Source organism: Chiloscyllium plagiosum, unplaced genomic scaffold, assembly GCF_037043375.1.
Source record: "Chiloscyllium plagiosum isolate Xiang-an unplaced genomic scaffold, Cpla_swu_hap1 HiC_scaffold_51, whole genome shotgun sequence".
Lineage (NCBI taxonomy): Eukaryota > Metazoa > Chordata > Chondrichthyes > Orectolobiformes > Hemiscylliidae > Chiloscyllium > Chiloscyllium plagiosum.
In genome coordinates, this window is record NW_028270189.1 from 643007 (window position 1) to 662732 (window position 19726).

Here is a 19726-nt window from a genome sequence, read left to right on the forward strand (position 1 = left end):
CACCAGTCAGTGTACAGATATCTCCCTAAGAGAGAGAGAGAGGGGGAACTGAGAGACACCAGTCAGTGTACAGATATCTCCCTGAGAGAGGGGGGACTGTGAGACACCAGTCAGTGTACAGATATCTCCCTGAGAGAGAGAGGGGACTGAGAGACAGCAGTCAGTGTACAGATATCTCCCTGAGAGAGAGAGAGAGAGAGGGGGGGGGACTGAGAGAGACCAGTCAGTGTCCAGATATCTCCCTGAGAGAGAGAGGGGACTGAGAGATACCAGTCAGTGTACAGATATCTCCCTGAGAGAGAGGACTGAGAGACACCAGTCAGTGTACAGATATCTCCCTGAGAGAGAGAGGGGGGGACTGAGAGACACCAGTCAGTGTACAGATATCTCCCTGAGAGAGAGAGGACTGAGAGACACCAGTCAGTGTACAGATATCTCCCTGAGAGAGAGGGGACTGAGAGACACCAGTCAGTGTACAGATATCTCCCTGAGAGAGAGAGGACTGAGAGACACCAGTCAGTGTGCAGATATCTCCCTGAGAGAGAGAGAGGGGGGACTGAGAGACACCAGTCAGTGTACAGATATCTCCCTGAAAGAGAGAGAGGGGGTACTGAGAGACACCAGTCAGTGTTCAGATATCTCCCTGAGAGAGAGAGGGGACTGAGAGACACCAGTCAGTGTACAGATATCTCCCTGAGAGAGAGAGAGAGAGGGGACTGAGAGACACCAGTCAGTGTACAGATATCTCCCTGAGAGAGGGGGGGACTGAGAGACACCAGTCAGTGTACAGATATCTCCCAGAGAGTGAGAGGGGACTGAGAGACACCAGTCAGTGTACAGATATCTCCCTGAGAGAGAGGGGGGGGGGACTGAGAGACACCAGTCAGTGTACAGATATCTCCCTGAGAGAGAGAGGGGACTGAGAGACACCAGTCAGTGTACAGATATCTCCCAGAGAGTGAGAGAGAGAGGGGACTGAGAGACACCAGTCAGTGTACAGATATCTCCCTGAGAGAGGGGGGGACTGAGAGACACCAGTCAGTGTACAGATATCTCCCAGAGAGTGAGAGGGGACTGAGAGACACCAGTCAGTGTACAGATATCTCCCTGAGAGAGAGGGGGGGGGGACTGAGAGACACCAGTCAGTGTACAGATATCTCCCTGAGAGAGAGAGGGGACTGAGAGACACCAGTCAGTGTACAGATATCTCCCAGAGAGTGAGAGGGGACTGAGAGACACCAGTCAGTGTACAGATATCTCCCTGAGAGAGAGGGGACTGAGAGACACCAGTCAGTGTACAGATATCTCCCTGAGAGAGAGAGAGGGGGGACTGAGAGACACCAGTCAGTGTACAGATATCTCCCTGAGAGAGAGGGGGGACTGAGAGACACCAGTCAGTGTACAGATATCTCCCTGAGAGAGAGAGAGGGGACTGAGAGACACCAGTCAGTGTACAGATATCTCCCTGAGAGAGAGAGAGGGGGGACTGAGACACACCAGTCAGTGTACAGATATCTCCCTGAGAGAGAGAGAGGGGGGACTGAGAGACACCAGTCAGTGTGCAGATATCTCCCTGAGAGAGAGAGGGGGGACTGAGAGACACCAGTCAGTGTACAGATATCTCCCTGAGAGAGAGAGGGGGGACTGAGAGACACCAGTCAGTGTACAGATATCTCCCTGAGAGAGAGAGGGGGGACTGAGAGACACCAGTCAGTGTACAGATATCTCCCTGAGAGAGAGAGAGGGGACTGAGAGACACCAGTCAGTGTACAGATATCTCCCTGAGAGAGAGAGAGGGGGGACTGAGAGACACCAGTCAGTGTACAGATATCTCCCTGAGAGAGGGGGGACTGAGAGACACCAGTCAGTGTACAGGTATCTCCCTGAGAGAGAGAGAGAGGACTGAGAGACAGCAGTCAGTGTACAGATATCTCCCTGAGAGAGGGGGGACTGAGAGACACCAGTCAGTGTACAGATATTTTCCTGAGAGAGAGAGGGGGGACTGAGAGACACCAGTCAGTGTACAGATATCTCCCTGAGAGAGAGAGAGAGGGGACTGAGAGACACCAGTCAGTGTACAGATATCTCCCTGAGAGAGAGGGGACTGAGAGACACCAGTCAGTGTACAGATATTTTCCTGGGAGGTGTGGGGTACTGCGAGATACGGGCCCGGGGTCCAATTCCTTTCGGAGGGAGTGTAGTCCGTGCATTCCAGCGCCGATGTGCGTGACGAGTCTGTTGCTGCTGTGAGCCCTGTGCTTTTGTTTTGGGGGTGTGGAGGGGGGTTGGTGAATGCTGCTAGGGCTCCTTCCTGAGTGCCAGGCGTATACTGAGCAGCAGTCCCCCCGCAGCGTGGAAGAAGGGGTCACAGATTGCTCGGATGCAGACCGGGAAGGTGACTGCCAGACACTCCATCTCCAGGAGGAAACAGCGCAGACATGGCACGGCCGTCCAGACCTGGGCGAAGGAGATACAGGCGTACAGGAAACCCCAGAGCACGGCCATGGGCACCCCGCACAGGGCCGTCAGCATCCTGTAACTCCAGTAACCCGAGACCTTGAAGGCTCTCCGACTGAGACTCCACACCGAGGGGAAACTGTAGGATCCATCCGGCTCAGCCACCGCCTCCTCAAACTCCACCTGCACCAGGGGGAGGGGGAGGGGGAGAGAGAGAGGGTGAGGGTAGAGGGGTCAGAGAGGAGGGGGGTGAGAGGGGGAGAGAGAGAGACGGAGTGGGTAGGGGGGTCAGAGAGGAGGGGGGTGAGAGTGGGGGAGAGAGAGGGAGAGGGTAGAGGGGTCAGAGAGGAGGGGGGTGAGAGGGAGAGAGCGAGAGGGAGTGGGTAGAGGGGGACAGAGAGGAGGGGGGTGAGAGTGGGAAAGGGGGAGAGAGAGAGACAGAGTGGGTAGAGGGGTCAGAGAGGAGGGGGGTGAGAGTGGGAGGGGGGAGAGAGAGAGAGGGAGTGGGTAGAGGGGGACAGAGAGGAGGGGGGTGAGAGTGGGAAAGGGGGAGAGAGAGAGACAGAGTGGGTAGAGGGGTCAGAGAGGAGGGGGGTGAGAGTGGGAGGGGGGAGAGAGAGAGACGAGTGGGTAGAGGGGGACAGAGAGGAGAGGGGTGAGAGTGGGAGGGGGAAGAGAGAGAGGGAGTGGGTAGAAGGGGTCAGAGAGGAGGGGGGTGAGAGTGGGAGGGGGGAGAGAGAGGGAGTGGGTAGAGGGGGACAGAGAGGTGGGGGGTGAGAGTGAGAGGGGGAGAGAGAGACGGAGTGGGTAGAGGGGGACAGAGAGGAGGGGGGTGAGAGTGGGAGGGGGGAGAGAGAGGGAGTGGGTAGAGGGGGACAGAGAGGTGGGGGGTGAGAGTGAGAGGGGGAGAGAGAGACGGAGTGGGTAGAGGGGTCAGAGAGGAGGGGGGTGAGAGGGGGAAAGAGAGAGGGAGTGGGTAGAAGGGGTCAGAGAGGAGGGGGGTGAGAGTGGGGGGGGGAGAGAGAGGGAGTGGGTAGAGGGGGACAGAGAGGTGGGGAGTGAGAGTGGGAGGGGAGAGAGAGACGGAGTGGGTAAAGGGGTCAGAGAGGAGGGGGGTGAGAGGGGGATAGGTGGAGAGAGAGAGGGAGTGGGTAGATGGAGACAGAGAGGAGTGGGGTGGGAGTGGAAGGGGGTGAGAGAGACGGAGTGGGTAGAGGGGTCAGAGAGGAGAGGGGTGAGAGTGGGAGAGGGGGAGAGAGAGACGGAGTGGGTAGAGGGGTGAGAGAGGAGGGGAGTGAGAGAGAGAGGGAGTGGGTAGAGGGGTGAGAGAGGAGGGGAGTGAGAGAGAGAGGGAGTGGGTAGATGGAGACAGAGAGGAGGGGGGTGAGAGTGGAAAAGGGGGAGAGAGAGACGGAGTGGGTAGAGGGGTCAGACAGGAGGGGGGTGAGAGGGGGAAAAGAGAGAGGGAGTGGGTAGAGGGGTCAGAGAGGAGAGGGGTGAGAGTGGGAGAGGGGGAGAGAGAGACGGAGTGGGTAGAGGGGTGAGAGAGGAGGGGAGTGAGAGAGAGAGGGAGTGGGTAGATGGAGACAGAGAGGAGGGGGGTGAGAGTGGGAGAGGGGGAGAGAGGGAGTGGGTAGATGGAGACAGAGGAGAGGGGTGTGAGTGGGAGAGAGAGAGACGGAGTGAGTAGATGGAGACAGAGAGGAGGGGGGTGAGAGTGGGAGGGGGAGAGAGAGGGAGTGGGTAGATGGAGACAGAGGAGGGGGGTGAGAGTGGGAGGGGGAGAGAGAGAGAGATGGAGTGGGTAGAGGGGTCAGAGAGCAGGGGGGTGAGAGTGGGAGGGGGGAGAGAGACGGAGTGGGTAGAGGGAGACAGAGAGGTGGGGGGTGAGAGTGAGAGGTGGAGATTGAGAGGGAGTGGGTAGAGGGGGACAGAGAGGAGAGGGGTGAGAGTGGGAGAGATTGAGGGAGTGGGTAGGGGGGTCAGAGAGGAGGGGGGTGAGAGTGGGAGAGATAGAGGGAGTGGGTAGAGGGAGACAGAGAGGAGGAGGGTGAGAGGGGGAGAGAGAGACGGAGTGGGTATAAGGGGTCAGAGAGGAGGGGGGTGAGAGTGAGAGGGGAGAGAGAGAGGGAGTGGGTAGAGGGGGACAGAGAGGTGGGGGGTGAGAGTGAGAGGTGTAGATTGAGAGGGAGTGGGTAGAGGGGGACAGAGAGGAGGGGGGTGAGAGGGGGAAAGAGAGAGGGAGTGGGTAGAGGGGGACAGAGAGGAGAGGGGTGAGAGTGGGAGAGGGGGAGAGAGAGGGGGAGTGGGTAGAAGGGGTCAGAGAGGAGGGGGGTGAGAGTGGGAGAGGGGGAGAGAGAGAGAGATGGAGTGGGTAGAGGGGTCAGAGAGCAGGGGGGTGAGAGTGGGAGGGGGGAGAGAGAGACGGAGTGGGTAGAGGGGTCAGACAGGAGGGGGGGGAGAGGGGGAGAGAGAGAGAGATGGAGTGGGTAGAGGGGTCAGAGAGCAGGGGGGTGAGAGTGGGAGGGGGGAGAGAGACGGAGTGGGTAGAGGGAGACAGAGAGGAGGGGGTGGGAGTGGGAGAGAGAGAGAGGGAGTGGGTAGATGGAGACAGAGGAGGGGGGTGAAAGTGGGAGGGGGGAGAGAGATGGAGTGGGTAGAGGGGTCAGAGAGGAGGGGGGTGAGAGAGGGAGAGGGGGAGAGAGAGAGAGGAAGTGGGTTGAGGGAGACAGAGAGGAGGGTGGTGGGAGTGGGAGGGGGTGAGAGTGGGAGAGGGAGAGAGAGACGGAGTGTGTAGAGGGGTCAGAGAGGAGGGGGGTGAGAGTGGGAGAGGGGGAAAGAGACGGAGTGTGTAGAGGGGTCAGAGGGGAGGGGGGTGAGAGTGGGAGAGGGGGAAAGAGACGGAGTGGGTAGAGGGGTCAGAGAGGAGGGGGTGAGAGAGGGAGAGGGGGAGAGAGAGAGAGGAAGTGGGTTGAGGGAGACAGAGAGGAGGGTGGTGGGAGTGGGAGGGGGTGAGAGTGGGAGAGGGAGAGAGAGACGGAGTGTGTAGAGGGGTCAGAGAGGAGGGGGGTGAGAGTGGGAGAGGGGGAAAGAGACGGAGTGGGTAGAGGGGTCAGAGAGGAGGGGGGTGAGAGAGGGAGAGGGGGAGAGAGAGAGAGGAAGTGGGTTGAGGGAGACATAGAGGAGGGGGGTGGGAGTGGGAGGGGGTGAGAGTGGGAGAGGGAGAGAGAGACGGAGTGTGTAGAGGGGTCAGAGAGGAGAGGGGTGAGAGTGGGAGAGGGGGAGAGAGAGGGAGTGGGTAGAAGGGGTCAGAGAGGAGGGGTGTGAGAGTGAGAGGGGGAGAGAGAGGGAGTGGGTAGATGGAGACAGAGAGGAGTGGGGTGAGAGTGGGAGAGGGGGAGAGAGAGGGAGTGGGTAGAAGGGGTCAGAGAGGAGGGGGGTGAGAGTGAGAGGGGGAGAGAGAGAGGGAGTGGGTAGAGGGGGACAGAGAGGAGAGGGGTGAGAGTGGGAGAGGGGGAGAGAGAGGGGGAGTGGGTAGAAGGGGTCAGAGAGGAGGGGGGTGAGAGTGAGAGGGGGAGAGAGAGAGGGAGTGGGTAGAGGGGGACAGAGAGGAGAGGGGTGAGAGTGGGAGAGGGGGAGAGAGACGGAGTGGGTAGAAGGGGTCAGAGAGGAGGGGGGTGAGAGTGAGAGGGGGAGAGAGAGGGAGTGGGTAGATGGAGACAGAGAGGAGTGGGGTGAGAGTGGGAGGGGGGAGAGAGAGACGGAGTGGGTAGAAGGGGTCAGAGAGGAGGGGGGTGAGAGGGGGAGAGAGAGAGGGAGTGGGTAGATGGAGACAGAGGAGAGGGGTGAGAGTGGGAGAGAGAGAGAGAGAGACGGAGTGGGTAGATGGAGACAGAGAGGAGGGGGGTGAGAGTGGGAGAGAGAGAGAGGGAGTGGGTAGAGGGGTCAGACAGGAGGGGGGTGAGAGTGGGAGAGGGGGAGAGAGACGGAGTGGGTAGAGGGGTCAGACAGGAGGGGGGTGAGAGTGGGAGAGGGGGAGAGAGATGGAGTGGGTAGAGGGGGTCAGAGAGGAGGGGGGTGAGAGTGAGAGGGGGAGAGAGAGAGGGAGTGGGTAGAGGGGGATAGAGAGGAGAGGGGTGAGAGTGGGAGAGGGGAGAGCGAGAGGGAGTGGGTAGAAGGGGTCAGAGAGGAGGGGGGTGAGAGGGGGAGAGAGAGAGAGGGAGTGGGTAGATGGAGACAGAGAGGAGTGGGGTGAGAGTGGGAGGGGGGAGAGAGAGACGGAGTGGGTAGAAGGGGTCAGAGAGGAGGGGGGTGAGAGGGGGAGAGAGAGAGGGAGTGGGTAGATGGAGACAGAGGAGGGGGGTGAGAGTGGGAGAGGGGAAGAGAGAGAGGGAGTGGGTAGAAGGGGTCAGAGAGGAGGGGGATGAGAGTGGGAGAGAGAGGGAGTGGGTAGATGGAGACAGAGAGGAGTGGGGTGAGAGTGGGAGAGGGGGAGAGAGGGAGTGAGTGCATAGAGGGGGACAGAGAGGAGGGAGGTGAGAGTGAGGGAGAGGAGAGAGAGTGTGAGCGATGGGGTGGGGTGGGGGGGGGGGGGGGGGGGTGCCCAAGAGAAGGGAAGGGGGATACAGAGAGTGGAGAATAGAAAATTAGAGAGGTGAGACAGAAGAGGTGAATATTGGGGAGTGAGAGAGAGTGGGCACAGAGAGAGAGAGGTGAATGGGGGAGGAGAGGGGGAAGAGGGTGTGAATAAGGGGTGAGAGAGGAGAGAGTGAGGGGGAGAAAGGGTCAGAGAGACAGGGTGAAGAGGGAGAGAAAGACAGAGTTGAGAGAGAGAGAGGGGTTAACAGGTGGGACGTGAGAGAGGGAGTGATGAGAAAGGGGGAGGAAGATGGGAGAGAGAGAAATGGGGAGCAAATCAAAAGGGATGAGACACATTAGAGAGACAAAACAGGGCAAGGGGCAGGGAGACAGAGGGAGAAACAGACAGAGAGAGAGAGAGAGGGAGAGGGACACAGATCGAGAGGGTCAGAGAGAGAGAGAGTTGGGGAGAGTTGGGGGTGGGGACAGGGAGACAGAGGGGGAAACAGAGAGAGAGAGAGAGAGAGAGGGAGAGAAGGAGAGGGACACAGATCGAGAGGGTCAGAGAGAGAGATGGGGAGAGTTGGGGGTGGGGACAGGGAGACAGAGGGGGAAACAGGAAGAGAGAGAGAGAGAGGAGAGGGACACAGATCGAGAGGGTCAGAGAGAGAGATGGGGAGAGTTGGGGGTGGGGACAGGGAGAGAGAGGGGGAAACAGGAAGAGAGAGAGAGAGAGAGGAGAGAGACACAGATCGAGAGGGTCAGAGAGAGAGAGAGATGGGGAGAGTTGTGGGTGGGGACAGGGAGACAGAGGGGGAAACAGAGAGAGAGAGGGAGAGAAGGAGAGGGACACAGATCGAGAGGGTCAGAGAGAGAGATGGGGAGAGTTGGGGGTGGGGACAGGGAGACAGAGGGGGAAACAGAGAGAGAGAGAGAGAGAGAGGAGAGGGACACAGATCGAGAGGGTCAGAGAGAGAGAGAGAGATGGAGAGAGTTGTGGGTGGGGACAGGGAGACAGAGGGGGAAACAGACAGAGAGAGAGAGGGAGAGGGACACAGATCGAGAGGGTCAGAGAGAGAGAGAGATGGAGAGAGTTGTGGGTGGGGACAGGGAGACAGAGGGGGAAACAGGAAGAGAGAGAGAGAGGAGAGGGACACAGATCGAGAGGGTCAGAGAGAGAGAGATGGGGAGAGTTGTGGGTGGGGACAGGGAGACGGGGGGAAACAGACAGAGAGAGAGACGGAGAGGGAGAGAAGGAGAGGGACACAGATCGAGAGGGTCAGAGAGAGAGAGAGATGGGGAGAGATGGGGAGAGTTGTGGGTGGGGACAGGGAGACAGAGGGGGAAACAGAGAGAGAGAGAGAGAGAGAGAGGAGAGGGACACAGATCGAGAGGGTCAGAGAGAGAGAGAGAGATGGGGAGAGTTGGGGGTGGGGACAGGGAGACAGAGGGGGAAGCAGACAGAGAGAGAGAGAGGGAGAGGGACACAGATCGAGAGGTTCAGAGAGAGAGAGAGAGATGGGGAGAGTTGGGGGTGGGGACAGGGAGAGAGAGGGGGAAACAGACAGAGAGAGAGAGGGAGAGGGACACAGATCGAGAGGTTCAGAGAGAGAGAGAGATGGGGAGAGTTGGGGGTGGGGACAGGGAGAGAGAGGGACATAGATGAAGAGAGAGAGGGAGAGGGACACAGATCGAGAGGTTCAGAGAGAGAGAGAGAGATGGGGAGAGTTGGGGGTGGGGACAGGGAGAGAGAGGGGGAAACAGACAGAGAGAGAGAGAGGGAGAGGGACACAGATCGAGAGGTTCAGAGAGAGAGAGATGGGGAGAGTTGGGGGTGGGGACAGGGAGACAGAGGGGAAGCAGACAGAGAGAGAGAGAGGGAGAGGGACACAGATCGAGAGGTTCAGAGAGAGAGAGAGAGAGATGGGGAGAGTTGGGGGTGGGGACAGGGAGAGAGAGGGGGAAACAGACAGAGAGAGAGAGAGGGAGAGGGACACAGATCGAGAGGTTCAGAGAGAGAGAGAGAGATGGGGAGAGTTGGGGGTGGGGACAGGGAGAGAGAGGGACATAGATGAAGAGAGAGAGGGAGAGGGACACAGATCGAGAGGTTCAGAGAGAGAGAGAGAGAGATGGGGAGAGTTGGGGGTGGGGACAGGGAGAGAGGGGGAAACAGACAGAGAGAGAGAGAGAGGGAGAGGGACCCAGATCGAGAGGTTCAGAGAGAGAGAGAGAGATGGGGAGAGTTGGGGGTGGGGACAGGGAGACAGAGGGGGAAACAGACACAGAGAGAGAGAGAGGGAGAGGGACACAGATCGAGAGGTTCAGAGAGAGAGAGAGAGATGGGGAGAGTTGGAGTGGGGACAGGGAGACAGAGGGGGAAACAGACAGAGAGAGAGAGAGAGGGAGAGGGACACAGTTCGAGAGGTTCAGAGAGAGAGAGAGAGATGGGGAGAGTTGGGGGTGGGGACAGGGAGACAGAGGGACATAGATGAAGAGAGAGCGAGGAAAAGGGGACAAACACAGAGGGTGTGAAAGGAATCTACTCTCTGTCACAGGCCAAGCCCCATTTCAATCTGTCCCCTCATTCCTGAAACTGCTGCTTGCTGGGTCCCCAGAGACACTCCCTCAGGACACCTTCATATGGTGTGTGCACTGATCATACAGAGAGTACAGGAAGGAGTACACACACACACTCTCTCTCACACTCACACACACACACACACCCAGTATGTAGACAGGCCAACAAGGGGCCAGGCCACAGGTACTGAGGAATGAGGTGTTAGATTTGGAGGGAAGTGAGAACTTGTGATAGTGATCACAGTTCGGTTATGTTTACTTTAGCGGTACAAAGGGACAGGTGTACACCGCAGGGCAAGAGTTAAAGGCAATTACGATGCAATTAGGCAAGATTTAGGATGCATGGGATGGGGAAGGAGACTCCAGGGGATGGGCCCAATTGAAATGTGGAGCTTATTCAAGAAACAGCTCCTTGCGTGTCCTTGATAAGTCTGTACCTGTCAGGCAGGAAGGAAGTGGTCGAGAGAGGGAGTCGTGGTTTAATAAGGAAGTTGAATCGCTTGTCAAGAGGAGGAAGGAGGTTTATGTTAGGATGAGACGTGGAGGCTCAGTTAGGGCGCTTGAGAGTTACAGGTTAGTCAGGAAAGACCGAAAGAGAGAGCTAAGAAGAGCCAGGAGGGGACATGAGAAGTCTATGGCAGGTAGAAACCCCTGAAGCTTTCTATAGGTACATCAGGAATAAACGATTGGCCACAGAAAGATTAGTACCAATCACAGAGAGTGGTGGGAAGGTGTGCCTGGAGTCCAAAGAGATACAGGAAGCGCTAAATTAATATTTTTTGTCATTATTCACACTGGAAAAAGATAATGTTGTGGAGGAGAATACTGAGGTTCAGGCTACTAGACCAGACGGGATTGAGGTTCATAGGGAGGAGGTGGAAGCGATTCCGGAAAGTGTGAAAATAGATAAGTCCCCAGGGCCGGATGGGATTTGTCCGAGGATTCTCAGGGAAGCCAGGGAGGGGATTGCAGAGCCTTGATCTTTATATCGTCATTGTCGACAGGAATAGTGCCAGAAGACTAGAGGACGGAAAATGTTGTTCCCTTGTTCAAGAAGGGGAGTAGAGACAACCCTGGAAATTATAGACCAGTGAGCCTTAATTGTGGGTGAGGTGTTGGAAAGGATTATACGAGATATAGAACAAAGAACAGAGAAAATGTACAGCCCAGGAATAGGCCCTTCGGCCCTCCAAGCCTGAGCTGATCCAAATCCACTGTCTAAACCTGTCGGTCAATTCCTAAGCATCTGTGTCCCTCTGCTCCCCACCTCCTCACGCATCTGTCCAGACACACCTTAAATGAATCTACCGTACCTGCCTCTACCATCTCTGCTGGGCACCCACCCCCCTCTGTGTGAAGTACTTGCCGTGTGTATCCTCCTTAAACCTTTCACCTCTCACCTTGAAAGCGTGACCTTCACCCTGGGGAAAAAGCTTGTCTCTATCCACCCTGTCGATACCCTTCATGATTTTGTAAACCTCAATCAGGTCCCCCCCCAATCTCCTTGTTTCTAATGAAAATAAACCTAACCGACTCCACCTCCCTTCATAGCCAGCACCTTCCAGACCAGGCAACCTCCTCGTAAACCTCCTCTGCACCCTCTCCAAAGCGTCCACATCCTTTTGGGAATGTGGTGACCAGAACTGTACACAGTATTCTAAATATGGCCGAACCAACGTCGTGTACAACGTTAACACGACCTGCCAGCTGTTATACTCAACACCCCGTCCGATGAAGGCCAGCAGACTATATGCCTTCTTGACCACTCTATCCACCTGTACAGCCACCTTCAGGGTACAATGGACCTGCACTCCCAGGTCTCTCTGCCCATTGACTTTTCCCAAGGCCCTTCCGTTCATTGTATAATTCGCTCTAGAATTAGACTTCCCTAAATGCATCACCTCACATTTGTCTGGATTGAAAACCATCTGCCCCTTCTCCGCCCAACTCTCCAGCCTATCTATATCCTCCTGTACTCTCTGACAGTCCCTTATGCTTTCTGCTACTCCACCAATCTTGGTGTCATCTGCAAACTTGCTGATCAGACCAACAGTGCCCTCTTCCAGATCATTTATGTGTATTACAGACAATAGAGGCCCCAACACTGACCCCTGTGGAACACCACTGGGCACCTTTCTCCATTCCGAGAAACTCCCTTCAACTACTACTCTCTGTCTCCTGTTGCTCAACCAGTTCTTTATCCACGCAGCTAGGACACCCTGCACACCATGTGGCTTCACTTTCTCCATTAGTCTACCATGGGGAACCTTATCAAACACCTTACTAAAGGCCATGTATATGACATCTACAGCCCTTCCTTTATCTAACAACTTGGTCACTTCCTCAAAGAACTCTATCAAGTTGGTAAGGTACAATCTCCCCCGCACAAAACCATGTTGCCCATCACCGATAAGCTCATTCCTTTACAAATATAAATAGATCCTGTCCCTCAGTACCTTCTCCAGCAACTTCCCCACCACCGACGTTAGGCTCACTGGTCTGTAGTTACCCGGAATATCCCTACTACCCTTCTTGTACAGGGGGACAACATGAGCAACCTTCCAGTCCTCCGGCACCTCACCTGTATCTTTAATCGTCTATAACGGAATAAGTTGATTCAGGATAGTCAATACGGTTTTGTGGAGGGTCGGCCGTGCCTCACTAACCTTATGGAGTTCTTTGAGATGGTGACCAAACAGGTAGATGAGGGGAAAGTTGTTGATGTGGTGGATATGGATGTCAGTGAGGTGTTTGATAAGGTTCCCCACGGTAGGCTATGCACAAAATACAGAGGCCTGGGATTGAGGGGGATTTAGGGGTTTGGGTCAGAAATTGGCGAGCTGAAAGGAGACCGAGGGTGGGTGATGAGAAATGTTCATCCTGGAGTTCAGTTACTAGTGGGGTACCACAAGGATCTGTTTTGGGGCCACTGCTGTTTGTCATTTTTATAAATGACCTGGATGAGGGCAGAGAAGGATGGGTTAGTAAATTTGCGGATGACACTAAGGTCGGCGGAGTTGTGGATAGTGACGAAGGATGTTGCAGGTTACAGAGGGACATAGATAATCTACAGAGCTGGGCTGAGAGGTGGCAAATGGAGTTTAATGTGGAAAAGTGTGAGGGGATTCACTTTGGAAGGAGCAACAGGAATAAAGAGTACTGGGCTAATGGTAAGATTCTTGGTATTGTGGATGAGCAGAGAGATCTCAGTGTCCATGTACATAGATCCCTGAAAGTTGCCACCCCAGGTTGATAGGGTTGTTAAGAAGGCGTACGGTGTGTTAGCTTTTATTGGGAGAGGGACTGAATTTCAGAGCCATGAGGTTATGCTGCAGCTGTACAAAACTCTGGTGCGGCTGCACTCGGAGTATTGTGTCCAGTTCTGGTCACTGCATTATAGGAAGGATGTGGAAACTTTGGAAAGGGTTCAGAGGAGATTTACCAGGATGTTGCCTGGTATGGAGGGAAGGTCTTAGGAGGAAAGGCTGAGGGACTTGAGGCTGTTTTCGTTAGAGAGAAGGTAGAGAGGTGATTTAATTGAGAAATATAAGCTAATCAGAGGGTTAGGTAGGGTGGACAGTGAGAGCCTTTTTCCTCGAATGGTGATGGTTAGCATGAGGAGGCATAGCTTTAAATTTGAGGGGTGACAGATATAGGACAGATGTCAGAGGTAGTTTCTTTACTCAGAGAGTAGGAGGGGCTTGGAATGTTCTGCCTGCAACAGTAGCAGACTCGCCAACTTTAAGGGCATTTAAATGGGCATTGGATAGACATACGGATGAGAATGGATTAGTGTAGGTTAGATGGGCTTCAGACTGGTTCCACAGGTTAGCACAACATCGAGAGGCCGAAGGGTCTGTACTGCTCTGTATTGTTTGGAAATCTATTCTGTAATCACACAGAGACACACACACACACTCTCTCTCTCTCTCACACACACGCGCACACTCACACACACTCTCTTATACACACACACACACACACTCTTACAGACACAGACTCACACACACGCACACTCTCTCTTACACACACACACAGATGCACACACTCTCTCTTACACACACACAGACGCACACACGCGCGCACACTCTCTTACACACACACAGATGCACACACACACTCTTACACATACACACAGACTCAACACACACGCGCACACTCTCTCTTACACACACTCTCTCACACACACACACAGACGCACACACTCTCTCTTACACACACACACGCACACAGATGCACACACGCACACACACACACAGACTCACACACACGCTGTACAGGAGCTGACACTGAGAATGGCAAATCTTTCCCCATACAGCCCATGTGCTGTACTGTGTTTAATTTAGTCTTGCTGAGGGATTACAGTGAGAAATGGAGTGAGCTTTGAGAACAATTTACAGCTCTGTGTCTCCATGGGGACGGCAGAGAGTTTAAATCAGGTTCCATGTCGTGTTAAGACATTAGCAGATGTGGCCATCACTCAGTGTTTCCTAGCAACACCTTGACTCGAAGTAAGGGGAGGTGAAACAGATCTATTTGAAAAGTCTATTAAATTGGAACTGCTCCCTCGTCAGCAAGTTAGATACAGAGTAAAGCTCCCTCTACACGGTCCCCACTCCCAGGGACAGGGGGTTAGATACAGAGTAAAGCTCCCTCTACACGGTCCCCACTCCCAGGGACAGGGGGTTAGATACAGAGTAAAGCTCCCTCTACACGGTCCCCACTCCCAGGGACAGGGGGTTAGATACAGAGTAAAGCTCCCTCTACACGGTCCCCACTCCCAGGGACAGGGGGTTAGATACAGAGTAAAGCTCCCTCTACACGGTCCCCACTCCCAGAGACAGGGGGTTAGATACAGAGTAAAGCTCCCTCTACACCGTCCCCCACTCCCAGGGACAGGGGGTTAGATACAGAGTAAAGCTCCCTCTACACGGTCCCCACTCCCAGGGACAGGGGGTTAGATACAGAGTAAAGCTCCCTCTACACCGTCCCCCACTCCCAGGGACAGGGGGTTAGATACAGAGTAAAGCTCCCACTACACGGTCCCCACTCCCAGGGACAGGGGGTTAGATACAGAGTAAAGCTCCCTCTACACGGTCCCCACACCCAGGGACAGGGGGTTAGATACAGAGTAAAGCTCCCTCTACACGGTCCCCACTCCCAGGGACAGGGGGGTTAGATACAGAGTAAAGCTCCCTCTACATGGTCCCCACTCCCGGGGACAGGGGGTTAGAGACAGAGTAAAGCTCTCCCTATACTGTCCCCCACTCCCAGGGACAGGGGGTTAGATACAGAGTAAAGCTCCCACTACACGGTCCCCACTCCCAGAGACAGGGGGTTAGATACAGAGTAAAGCTCCCTCTACACCGTCCCCCACTCCCAGGGACAGGGGGTTAGATACAGAGTAAAGCTCCCTCTACATGGTCCCCACTCCCGGGGACAGGGGGTTAGAGACAGAGTAAAGCTCTCCCTATACTGTCCCCCACTCCCAGGGACAGGGGGTTAGATACAGAGTAAAGCTCTCCCTATACTGTCCCCCACTCCCAGGGACAGGGGGTTAGATACAGAGTAAAGCTCCCTCTACACCGTCCCCCACTCCCAGGGACAGGGGGTTAGATACAGAGTAAAGCTCCCTCTACACGGTCCCCACTCCCAGGGACAGGGGGTTAGATACAGAGTAAAGCTCCCTCTACACCGTCCCCCACTCCCAGGGACAGGGGGTTAGATACAGAGTAAAGCTCCCACTACACGGTCCCCACTCCCAGGAACAGGGGGTTAGATACAGAGTAAAGCTCCCTCTACACGGTCCCCACACCCAGGGACAGGGGGTTAGATACAGAGTAAAGCTCCCTCTACACGGTCCCCACTCCCAGGGACAGGGGGGTTAGATACAGAGTAAAGCTCCCTCTACATGGTCCCCACTCCCGGGGACAGGGGGTTAGAGACAGAGTAAAGCTCTCCCTATACTGTCCCCCACTCCCAGGGACAGGGGGTTAGATACAGAGTAAAGCTCCCCCTACACGGTCCCCACTCCCAGGGACAGGGGGGTTAGATACAGGGTAAAGCTCCCTCTACACTATCCCCCACTCCCAGGGACAGGGGGTTAGATACAAAGTAAAGCTCTCTCTACACCATCCCCCACTCCTAGGGACAGGGGTTAGATACAGAGTAAAGCTCCCTCTACACTGTCCCCCACTCCCAGGGACAGGGGGTTAGATACAGAGTAAAGCTCCCTCTACACTGTCCCCCACTCCCAGATACAGAGTTGCTGGTTGCAGTCATACCTGGCACAGAGGTCGTGGTTGTTAGAGGGTCAGTCACCTCAACTCCAGGACGTCTCTGCGGGACTCCCTCAGGGGAGTGTCCTCGGCCCAAGTCATCCTCAGCTGCTTCATCCATGACCTTCCCTCCATTGAAGGGTCAGAAGTTGGGTGTTCCCCGATGGTTGTACATTGTCCAGCACCATTGCCCCCCTCCTCCCTCAGATACTGAAGCAGTCCGGGTCCAAATGCAGCAAGATCTGGACAATACCCAGGTTTGGGCTGGCAAGGGGCAGGGAACATTCAGCCCACACAGGGGCCAGGCTGTGAGCATCGCCAACAGGAGAGAGAATCTAACCTTGGCGTTCAACAGCATTACCATCACTGAATTCCCCCCCACCATCAACATCTTGGGGGTTACTGTCTCCAACAAGAGAGAGAATCTACCCATCACCCCCTTGGCGTTCAACAGCATTACCATCACTGAATCCCCCCCACCATCAACATCCTGGGGGTTACCATCTCCAACAAGAGAGAGAATCTACCCATCACCCCCTTGGCGTTCAACAGCATTACCATCACTGAATCCCCCCCACCATCAACATCCTGGGGGTTACCGTCTCCAACAAGAGAGAATCTAACCATCGTCCCCTTGATATTCAATAGCGTTACCGTCACTGAATTCCCCTTCCCCCACTCTCAACATCCTGGGGGTTACCATCTCCAACGAGAGAGAGAATCTAACCATCGCCCCCTTGACGTTCAAGGGCGTTACCATCACTGAATCCCCCCCCCCCCCACTATCAACATCCTGGGGGCTACCGTTGACCAGAAACTGAACTGGACCCAGCCCCATATCAATCCAGCGGCTCCAGGAGCAGGTCAGAGGCTGGGAATCCTGCAGCGAGTAACTCCCCTCCTGACTCTCCCCCCATCGGGTCAGAGGTTGGGAATCCTGCAGCGAGTAACTCCCCTCCTGACTCTCCCCCCATCGGGTCAGAGGTTGGGAATCCTGCAGCGAGTAACTCCCCTCCTGACTCTCCCCTCATCGGGTCAGAGGCTGGGAATCCTGCAGCGAGTAACTCCCCTCCTGAGTCTCCCCCCATCGGGTCAGAGGCTGGGAATCCTGCAGCGAGTAACTCCCCTCCTGACTCTCCCCCCATCGGGTCAGAGGCTGGGAATCCTGCAGCGAGTAACTCCCCTCCTGACTCTCCCACCATCGGGTCAGAGGCTGGGAATCCTGCAGCGAGTAACTCCCCTCCTGACTCTCCCCCCATCGGGTCAGAGGCTGGGAATCCTGCAGCGAGTAACTCCCCTCCTGACTCTCCCACCATTGGGTCAGAGGCTGGGAATCCTGCAGCGAGTAACTCCCCTCCTGACTCTCCCCCCATCGGGTCAGAGGCTGGGAATCCTGCAGCGAGTAACTCCCCTCCTGACTCTCCCACCATCGGGTCAGAGGCTGGGAATCCTGCAGCGGGTAACTCCCCTCCTGACTCTCCCCCCATCGGGTCAGAGGTTGGGAATCCTTGAGCGAGTAACCCCCCTCCTGACTCTCCCCCCATCGGGTCAGAGGCTGGAAATCCTGCAGCGAGTAACTCCCCTCCTGACTCTCCCCCCATCGGGTCAGAGGCTGGGAATCCTGCAGCGAGTAACTCCCCTCCTGACTCTTCCCCCCCCAAAGGCACGAGTCAGGGAGGGGGAGGGAATACTCGCCCTGGACAGAGGCAGCTCTGACAACACTCGAGAAGCTCGACACCGTCCAGGGACAGAGCAGCCCCTCACTCGATGGGCCCCACATCCACAAACGTCCCCTCCCTCCCTCACTGCTCCCTCAGGAGCAGCGGTGAGTACCATCTACAAGACGCACTGCAGTAACTCATCCTCAGGCAGCTCCTTCCAAACCCACGACCACTTCCATCTGGAAGGACAAGGGGGCAGCAGATACATGGGAACATCACTCCCTACAAGTTCCCCTCCAAACCCACACACCACACAAACACACATGCGCTCACACCACACACACACATTATCACACACGCATGCACATATCACGCACACAGACATGCGCGTGCACACACAACACACATGCACGCCTGAACACGCGCGTGTGCACACATCACACACAAACACATGCACACCTTGTCAACTTGGAATGATTCAGGGTCTGAATCCTGTACCTCCCTCCTTAATGGGGCACTGTGTCCCTACACCACATTGGTTGGTGGGGGAGAACGACAGCAGTTGAAGGAGGTGGGGGTGTAGCCAGCGCGTTCCGCGGTTGAATACGACGAGGTACCGGTAACCCTGGGCATATCCAACTCTTAAATATAGAGCTGGCCAGTTACGGGATTAGTCCAGGTCCTGGGAACTTACTCTCACAATTCCATCACTGAGCTGCTTGGGATCTCTGTTCACCAAATCGATCTCCTTGTTGAGTTGGTCAAATTGGCAGCTTTCCCTGGTCTCAGCCATAGTGGCCGGTTGCTTACACACCCGCCTCCCCTCGATCCCTTTCTCCCTGCTCAGAGTTGGGAGGGAGAGAAGTCAGGGCCCACTGGTTCTGCAGGACTTTGACACAGCTGATCCCCTGGGGTGGTGGGCGAGGCGGGGGGGGGGGGGGGAAGGTGCGGACGCTGGATAAATTGGATCTCGCTCCCCGCCCCGTTGTTAACCCTGCCAACAGTCCTGAAATGTTTGTAATATGATCAATGGTGGAGGGAGCAGAGGGGGGAGAGAGAGAGAGAGAGAGAGAGAGACAGAGAGAGCGACAGAGAGAGAGAGAGAGAGAGAGAGAGATAGAGTGACAGGGAGAGAGTGACAGAGAGATAGAGAAACAGAGAGATAGAGAGACAGAGAGATAGAGAGAGACAGACAGAGAGATAGAGAGAGAGAGACAGAGAGAGAGACAGAGAGAGAGACGGAGAGAGAGAGAGAGAGAGACAGAGTGACAGGGAGAGAGAGATAGAGAGACAGAGAGATAGAGAGAGAGAGATAGAGAGAGAGAGATAGAGAAAGAGAGACAGAGAGAGAGAGCGAAAGGCATCAGAGAGTGCGGGACAGCAGAGTGGGAAAGGAGTAATGCTCAGAGAGAGAGGAATCAGAGACACAGGGATACGAAGAGGGGTATTAGCAATGAAGAGGGTTTAGAAAAAGGGGAGATCACAGGTGGAGGGGTCAGAAAGAGATAGAAGGATCAAAGAGAGGGAAGGAGAGATCAGAGAGGGAGGAATCAAAGAGAGGGAGGGGTCAAGGAGAGGGGAATCAGAGAGAATATAGGGCATCGGTGAGCTCTTGGGGAGAGTGAGAGGTCTCAGAGAGTGGAACTCAGGGAGTGGTGGGTATCAGACACAGAGATTCGAGAGAGGGGTGGGTCAGAGATAGAGAGCTCAGTGAGAGGATGAGAAGAAGAGTTCTGATGCGGCAGATGGAGACGGAGAGTTTCTGGAGGTCTCTCTGCACTACCGAAGGTTGGTGTAGGAAGTAACCTGTCCGAATGGCCAGCCGTGATCAGACTCGGTTAAGAACACAAACCCTACGGACTCACCAATCCCAGGCGGTACATTTGAAAGACAGACCAGAGGATAATTTGACAACCACCAGTTCACTGTTTAATCAATCGACTGGAACAATAATTCGTCACACCTTTAAAACCAGGAAATCGAATCACAGCCAGGGCAATTTTGTGTGTGTGTGTGTGGGGGAGGGGTATCTAAGATGGTCACATGAACGCTCACTTAAACTACCCCACAGAGGGAGTGCCTGGGGTGGAGAGAATTCAGGAGCGAATTCCAGAGCTTGCGTTGCCCCCTACTAGCCTGGGCAGCTGAGGGTACGGTCCCCAATTGCGGAGCGTT

The 19726-nt window shown here is 55.4% G+C and overlaps 1 protein-coding gene across 1 annotated transcript; it reads right to left on the reverse strand.

The window, feature by feature from the left end:
• Window positions 1–544: 544 nt before the first annotated feature.
• LOC122544861 (caveolin-3-like) lies at window positions 545–18453 on the reverse strand. The gene is made up of 2 exons (XM_087985276.1): window positions 18246–18453; window positions 545–2640 (listed from the first exon to the last, which is right to left on the reverse strand). The coding sequence occupies exons 1-2, from the start codon at window positions 18342–18344 to the stop codon at window positions 2299–2301; spliced, it is 441 nt and encodes a 146-aa protein (XP_087841402.1). The 5' UTR covers window positions 18345–18453; the 3' UTR covers window positions 545–2298.
• Between the last annotated feature and the right edge of the window lie 1273 nt (window positions 18454–19726).